Source organism: Podospora anserina, chromosome 1, assembly GCF_000226545.1.
Source record: "Podospora anserina S mat+ genomic DNA chromosome 1, supercontig 6".
NCBI lineage: Eukaryota > Fungi > Ascomycota > Sordariomycetes > Sordariales > Podosporaceae > Podospora > Podospora anserina.
The window spans coordinates 700200-708936 of NW_001914851.1; the positions used below are offsets into that span (position 1 = coordinate 700200).

General features: G+C 53.6%; 1 protein-coding gene across 1 annotated transcript; it reads left to right on the top strand.

The window, feature by feature from the left end:
* Positions 1-6542: 6542 nt before the first annotated feature.
* Positions 6543-8050, top strand: PODANS_1_23290 (uncharacterized protein; the record flags this gene model as incomplete). Its single annotated transcript, XM_001906616.1, has 2 exons — positions 6543-7747; positions 7810-8050. 2 exons carry the CDS (start codon positions 6543-6545, stop codon positions 8048-8050), a joined length of 1446 nt encoding a protein of 481 aa, XP_001906651.1.
* Positions 8051-8737: the final 687 nt, after the last annotated feature.

Consider the following 8737-nt stretch of genomic DNA (forward strand, 5'->3'; position numbering starts at 1 on the left):
ACGTTTTCCCTCCCGCAATAACGCCAACCATTCTTCTCTCTCCAACATGTCCAGCAAATCCTATTTCCCCGGTGTGTGCGCGGTGTGTGCCCAGTTAAAATGGCATGCGCCAACACTGCATTAATGCCCTACTTTCCCATACATGCGGAACATGCAAAACTGGCAAACACACCTGCCAACCGCTCAATACATGCAGCCCCCTTCCCGACGGCCCGCGTCCGCCTACATATCTGGTCTTTGCCACAGTTTACTGCTGAGTCTAGAACTGCTGAGCGATCTGTGTCAATCGCAGCGCATTTCATCCTATAATCGTGAAGACTATGACGGCAGGAGTACAGTCATCCATCATGGACGTCACCGCCACCATGATTGACAGTCACACAAGCCCTACGAGGTAGGAAGCTATTGCGCTAGGCATCTCCGGCCTCATCAATCTTTCGGCTCATGAACTGCACCGGGAGACTGAGTGCGAGACCTAATGAATGTATTGAAGCGGCGTAGGCCCACCACATGGAACACTCGGATTGCTTCCCCATGTCTTTGCGGGCTCAGCCGTTGTGACACCGGACAGTGAGTGAGAGGCTATGTGTAAGCCTGCAGGACCTCTTCCACATATCCTCAATGCGGCCGGTTTTTGTTTCTTCGAGCCTCGACTCCCGCATCATCGTGAGGTGCTGTCCATCGATTGTTGGCTGAACCAACACACATCCAATCCAACAAGCCAATTCAGTTTCCAACGTGGACGAGAGGGGGAAAAAGGGGCAATAATGTCATGTGAACCTCCCCCCCTCCCTTGCATCAACAGCACTTTTTGAACACGTCACGACGCAGCTTTCACAGACGTGGGAGGAAATGTGTGCGCGGGTAGACTCCCCGGTCTATGAGATAGATGATGATGGCTTTGGTGAGGGAAATGGGTATTACCCCTTCAAAACTCCAAGTCTGCAACTTACCACCCTCCCGCTCCTGCAGTGGCACATGCCACACCAACATTGACTCGTCCACCATTGCTCTTTGGCAGAGAGAACAATGGGGGTTGAAAAGAAAAACTGAGAGTTTGCTGACCTCTCTTTCTTTCTTGTTTCTCTCAGATCGCACATAGCATGGTTGGCCCATGGTTCATGCTGTGTCACCACCCCTCAAGCTTACCACTCCTACACCCTCAAGTTCGACTCGAATTGACCGGATATGATGGGAATGGGGCACTTAATGTCCGTTCCGGTTTTCGGTGAGTGTTGCCGTCTAGGTCGTGGGGGCAATCAATATGAAGAAGGCTCGCAAACTGTAAGGAAAACAAAAACACAAAACGGTAGATGACAAAGAACATAGCCACACATGCACGTCTAGAAACGCCAATATAACACTCTGATTTCATTTTTTTGTAGATCTTATTTACTTTGTAATCTGAGTAAGCTGTCATACTCGGTTAGGAGACAGGTCAATCACCCAGATTCCTATCCATCAAGTTCGAAAATTCCCATGTTCACAGATCTCGATCAGAGACACTTTTGGCGAAACTCTATGAGCAAGTGGCACCCTTTCGCACCGAGTCCCGACGACACAATGGTATGACCTTGAGGGACATAGACAGACAATGTGGCGTTGATCCCCCCATCATAGCTAACCTCCTCCTCGATCGCCACGGGATGGAGGGACTGGTATACCGTCGAACGGGCGACAAAAAGGTGCAAGGTTTCATCAGCCTACCTAGCCAGTCCAGTTGGGTGCGAAGAGATGTCTCCCCTCCCGGATTACACACGACTCGAACGAATCGGCATCTTCCAAAACCCATCAACCGGCAAATTCCCCTCCCTCAAAACCCAATGAGATAAGTAGCGCATGCAGCCGCAACCCTCTCCTCATGGTTCGACAATCCCCCCCGTATAAGCCACTTGTATCCTTGGCTGTCTGATGCGATCGCGATTGTACCCCAATGGAGGAGAAGCAAAAAGGCAACGTTGAACAGAAGGGTAGCACGCAAAAACTTCGAGAGGGTGCGATTCTTCGAGATTCCGAGTTTTTCCCTCGAGGCCCACGAGGCAGTTCTTCAAAGGTCCTCAGTGACAAAAGGAAAACCTTGCATCGAGCGAGGCATAGGAGACTTCCACGAATCATGTCGTGCCAGCGACCACCTGCATTCATTGGCCGGCAGACAACCATTTATCGAAACCCAACCCACACCTTTCGGCCTCGAGAAGAACAAGAGTGAGAAGGGCGCGCTTACGCTTCGCTCACGTGTTGGCGCATACAAAAGTCTTATGAACAAACAGCACCGAGGTGTGGTAGTTGTGAAGTGAAAGGTGTAAGATATGTCATGTATCTCCCTGCGCGAGGTAAGGTATGCAACCTTGACAGGATCATGTGCTGGAGAACCATTGGCCAATAGTCTTTGGCAGCCGCAGACGGGAAAGAGGTGGTAAAAAAGTTGCAGCTACTTGCAGGTGCTTGATAACGGCTCATGACATGTTGACAGGAATCAATATGTCTGTAGCCGCCAGAGGTTGGACAAAAAAGCCTCGAGAAACTCCATGACAGGAGGGTCCCATGCCCCATGCCGTCTTCTCGCCCTTGTCGCACCTTTAATAGTCAAGACAACTACCTCGCCTCGCAAGCGACAATGACTTTCCGTGATGACCCGCTGCCAGAACGGTCCAGGCTCGGATATCTAGGTGGGCATTGGAAGGAATACCCAAAGCGATCAACCGTGAGACCTGTCATTGGGCATGAGTACCAATTGCGTCAGATGCGTCACAAGCAGCAATTCCTCTGTGAACGAGCGGACGGCCAAGTGCGCTGCCACCCGCAGCTGGCCTCTTGCTGGTGGTACACTTGTACGCGTCTAGGTCATGACCGAGCCATCAAGGAGGCAAATCGCAATGCACAGGATCATCACCTGTCACGCCGGTCAAGGCTCAGAGAGCCTTTCCAAACCATCGGGTGCGGCATTCGAGGATAACAAGGGCACCATCCGACAACTTGGATGATCACAGACGGTGAAGGAGAACAGCCTTCTTTAGACCTCGACAGTCAACGTCAGCTGAGGAGACTGCGCATCAGCTTGTGTGGCAGTACTCTGGGTATGAGGTGACCAGTCCACGGGAGATCAGACGAGATCCTCCACACATCCACATGAAATAGCCGCGTTTCCACGGCGGATCAACAGAGACCAGTCTCATACACTTGATCGCCAGGAGCCCCATCCAAAGCCCTTTCGCGATCTCGCGCGCCTGTCCCCAAACGCCGAGCTACGGTGAAGTCAGGGCAGTTTCTGTATGAGGAAGATATGTGCTCATCACTCCCCCCCGCCCGTTCCCCCCCCGGCGGGATGACACCGGCAGCAGCCGTGATGGATGGGCATCTGAGACATAGGAAAACCTCCCCGGACAGATTTGATCTGGTCGCCTTCTTTCACCCCAGATTCAGGCGCCAAAAGCGATCCCTGGGAATCATCAGTCAGCCCGCAGTCCACCTCGCAATGTCAGCATTTTGGGTAGTGTCTCCCCAGTGATACGGGTCTCTTCGGGCAGCAGGACGACAGAGCGGAGCCATGTTGCGAAAGCCTTGCAAATGAACAGATGAACAGCCCCAGCTCGCGAATGGCATCAAGGAAAGAAGCGTTGTCGGCCACGTGCTGGCGTGCTGGGGTTGGTGTTGAGGCCCGATATGTTGACGAATGAACGCTTGACACAAGTCAACATAAAAAGAATGGCGGACGCTCAATGGTCCTGGCCTGCATAGGGGAACAGTCGCTACTCCATATGCGGAGAATAGCCCACAGCGCCAAGCTCTAAACGGCCATCTCAAGACTTTGGCCAGTGAGCAGATCTGGACTGAGGTGACTTGGTCGCTGCCAGCTCGTTCAACTCTTTGAAGAGGTTGGGCTCGGCAAACAGACCATCTCATGCCATGACATGCTGCCGAGCAAGTAGTCTTCGCCGACCGGAGCATCCACGCTTGTGATGCCGTAACAACCATTCTCCGAGCAACACAACGCACAAGTGAGCGCGGCACTAGATAGCTGGCCCCTCGTTGTCCTTTGTTGAAGCTGTTGATCTTCCAAACATTCAAGCTTCAGCTTTGGACAAGTCCCACAACAAAACAGTGGGTGTTCTATCTTTCAGCGGGAGACCGTGCGCTCATTGGCAGCAGATAGCCCAGGTGGGCTGGGCATGGCTTTCCCGAGGCCATTGACGTTCAATTGGATGGTGATAGTTGCATCGTTGAGTAAGTGGTGTGTTCATGAGAAATCCGTCGTCGGTGGTTGCAGGCCTTCCCCACGAGTTGGTCGCAGCCAATGGGGCCCGGATGGCCTATGCAAGCCTCGATTCCCGTCCCCTCACGCGTTGCCCACCCTTTCACCACAGCTTGTGCCTTTGAGCTTGGGACTCAGTATGGTTGGGCTCCGTCAAAGGTACCGGCGTCGACAGGCGCTTCTGGCGTTTTTTCTTCCCGCTGATGCAGCTGCCACGTACAGCCTGTTGGTGAGGACTGTGGCTGGTGATGTCCTGCACTCTCTGGTCCTAGGGGACGTCGCCCGTGTTGCCGTGCTCTGTTGTTCAAGGATATCCCAGCAAGGTAGTTTTGAGAATGCCATGATAGCCGCCATATGCAATTCTCTGATCAGCCAAGCAGATGTCGTTGATAACATTCAGAAATAAGGGTTGTGGTTACGGCGACGTCCACGGCATCGGTTGACTAGAAGAAACGAGAATGGGACCAGGAAGCTAGCCGGTTTGCTACGAACGCTTCGTTGTCCATGTCCACCATTTGCTGCAAGAATAGGATATCTCGACATGACTGCTGTGTTGTTGGAATGAAGTGCAATCGAAACGATGCCGTCCTTGTCGACAGTGCAACGCAACGCAGCGTTACCTTGGGCGATGCTGCAGAGACATTACGTCGATGACCCGGGATGTCTGCTGCCAACCGCAGCAGGATGACTGATGCTGTCAGGATGGTGGACTTGGAGACATGCAGGATTTGCGTGTGCCAGTATTTCGAACGTGCCCGTGACAAAGCCAGCTGATGAACGGTTCGTCGCACATCTTTGTGGTTGTTAGATGAGAGAGGTTGGAAAAAATGCTCCGGCTGTAAAGTAAGGAAAGAATGTTTCAGCGCAAGAGCAGCAGCTGCCGCTCAAGTCCGAAGAAAGTGTCAGCCTCATCCCATTGAGAATGATCCCTTCCTGCAGTGTCAGGAGGCCAGAATGTTAGGGGACCCTCCGAGCGTTTGGCACTGTCCCAACAGCCCACGGTAGCTGCATGAGTGGCATGTTCCGGCGTTACCAGTTTGGTGTCTTTTCCCTACGCCCCCACGTGGACCTCTACCTGGACGGGGGGCATGAGCGACTTTTACGGACTGCATCTACAGATTCGGTACGCAAATTGGAGTTTGGACTGAAGGGAACTGTCAACCGTCCTCCTCACTCCTCCCACGCACCAAGTACCACATGAGGATTCCCAATGAGGAGATGCTGTGAAAGGTGGACCAATCGCTACCGTGTGCTTATGGATACTTTCTGGCCAATGACGACGGCGCACCAATCACAACTCACCTGCCACGTCCTGCATCTCTGCAAGTGGCTGGTGATGGTGAAGCACAAATGGGCGGATGAGGGCGATGGCATGTACTGCCTCTATGTGCACCTCATCTGCCCGTCTCCGATGACCGCACCATCCTGGCTTGCCTGGGGCACGAAGGGGGGAAGTCCGTTTTTCCTGAGCGTTCTATGCAGCAGCATTAATGGGGTTGCACCAGGCTCTTTTACATGGTAGGAATTCTTAAAATCACGACGTCCCCATCCATCGACCTGAAGTGCTTCTACACTATCTGGGCCCCATATGATCTGTCAACCGCTAGTGAAGCATCCCAAGACACTTCATCCAACGCCGCGACGCATCAACGTATCAACGCATCAAGGCATCTCTGCTTCTGCTTCTGCTCCTGCTCCTGCTCCTGCTTGTGCGTCTACATCTGCACAACCCACCTGTTCACTTTTCTGCCGCCCCGAATCTATTTGTTCGTTCGACCTGTCGAGGATTCAAAGCAACCACGGCACCTCAGCAAAACGCACGACGCCAGCTCCCCGCGTTTAATGCCCGACCTAACCTAAGAAGTTACCTGACACCTGCAGACCCTGAACAACGCAGCTGCAACCCTGTCTCTGTAGTTGCAGCCCCCCCCCCCCCCCTGGCTCGACTCCGGCATACTATTCCGGACCCTTTCCAATTCCCAAGGTCTTCAACGGCGCTGAGCTCGCTGCCGCCCAATCCGCCATCCCCTGGATATTGGGTCACTTTCTATAAGACCGATCCTGACAGCGCGCCCACCGAGCCCTCCAAGCTCGGGACCCCCCTTTTCGTTCCGCCGACTTCATCATCAAGCAACAGCAACAACCCAACACGCCATAACTCGGAGCATGTCGTCTGAACAAACCCGCTCACCCCTTTTCAACCCGTCGACGCTCTCACCACCCTCCCCCACCCCTTCTTCACTCTACTCTCACCACCTTGTCACACACACACCCCTCACCATCCTCCAATATGCCTCCTCCTACTACCCCCAAAAGACAAACACGCTCAAGTCACTCCTCCACCAGCCAGGAATCTCGAAATAGGAGGAGTAACGACTCATATGGCTCTAACTCAACTGCGCCCACCTCCCTCTACACCTCGCCCCGTCCCTCTGGCTTGAAGCGCTCCCCCGCATCAACAGGAAGCAGTGGTACGTCCAGGAGTTACGACTACCGAAACGATGTCAGCCCTACCACTTCCCTCGACTCGCGCTCCTCCGTGGAGACATATGCCTCGACGACAGCTTCATCTGAGGATATTGCCACCCTGGACGACAAGTCGTTGGACTACGAGTACAACAGCATCCCGCCGCTTCCCGTGTACCGCCGCGAGCTTGTCGAGCCCAATGTCCGCCCTTCAACCCCCCAAGACTTCGCCAAACTCTTCCCCTCGCTCAACCGCCTGACAATTCGCCATGATGAGTTTACTTCCGACGGAAACATGAACTTGCGGATCGACACAGTGGTGACGGGACGGAGGAGAACGGCCATCCAGCTCTTCCATCTTCGCATGTACGATCTGGCCAAGCGGGAATTCTCGCTTCGTCGGTACTCGAGGGATTCTGGTCGCGAGGTTTGCAACTCGAAGCGCAAGTACACTGAGCCGGGCGCTCCTTCGAGGCCCCAATCCAGGGATCACGATGAGAGGCCAACGCTGAAGCGCTCCATGTCGACCGCGATCAAGAACTTGGGTGGTGGAAAACCGGCTCTTCGCCGTGCGAAGTCGGGCATGGCAGCCTTGGGCCGCCCTGGCACGGGCTACTCAACTTCCGATGCCGATGATGAGATCTTCCACGATCGGAGCAACTTGTCTCGTCTGTCACTCGATCATCACAAGGCCCAGAGGCCGCAGCCTACCAACACCATCAAGCTTGAGTTCAGCAACTATGCCCGCGTGGATGTGCATCGTCGGGGCAGCAAGAACAACAAGCGCTACGAATTTGAGTGGTGGGGCCACAAGTACAGCTGGAAGCGTCACTTTGACAAGCAGCTGAACTCGGTGTCCTTCCACTTGATCCGAGACGGGAACTCCAGCGCGCCGGTCGCGCATATCGTTCCCGAGACAAGGTCTCCCAGCCAGGTGCTCGCTGACGAGAACGCTGGTGGCTGGGTGCCTCCTTGCTTCATGTGGATCGCCGATGAGACCATCGTGGATGCCATCACTGATGTTGCCGAGTAAGCTTTCTTTCCACCTCCTGAATTTTGTACACGGGCAGCTTGCTAACTTGATTCCTCAGTGTCATTATGTCTACCGGGCTCATGACTCTCGTGGATGACTGCATCAAGGAGCGATGGCAGACCAAGAAGGTCCACCACATTCCCGTTCCCTTGATTCACAAGACGGTCAGCTTTGAGAACATCAACCCCAGGGCTATCATGCAGAGCATTTTCGGCCGGCGGCACTCCCACTCAAGTGACCGCCCGCCCTCGGCACCATCGAGCCCTCTGCGATTCGCGAATCCCGTGCCGGTCTACTAGACCGACCGACTGCACACTTTGAGCTGCAGTCTTTTTTTGAATTTTTTCCTTGCCACCGGCAATGTCATGTACTCGGGCCGAAAGGCGGTTGGATGTGGTTGGAACACCCTACTTTCCGGCTTTCCTTCTCCCTGTCAGTGGTTTTCGGCGCCCGACACAGCTGCCACGTGTTGCTGCCCAACCACGAGACGGACAGGTTCCCAAAGTTCTGGGAACCCATAAGGAGAACACGGCGACGCCTCCTTGATCTGAGATGGTTGAGAACACGGGGCACCGATGACGACGTTTCGCCTCTTATTTCCCTTGTGGAGTTTTCCGTGTGTTTTTTCATTCTTGTTCTATAGCTGGGCCCTTTTCTTGTTTTTCTTTTCACCATCTTGTCTACTTTAAAAGCGTTTTTCGTTGTGTCATTTGCCCTTTGGCTGCTATTATTATCACTACAGCGATTTCTTGTTTGTTTTTCTTTTTTTGGAAAGGAACTAATCCGGGTCAGCATTGATTTAATGGACATGGCGTTTCTTTTTGTTTTCTCATCATCATTCATCACCAACAGACACTTGGCGAAAAGGGGGACAGGCGCACTCAACACACACTCTCACAAACGCATATGGAGGGGAATGGTTGGGTATGGGATAGGTTGTCGGCAGCATGATGACACGGCTCGACTAAGTTTCCTGGTCTTCTAGG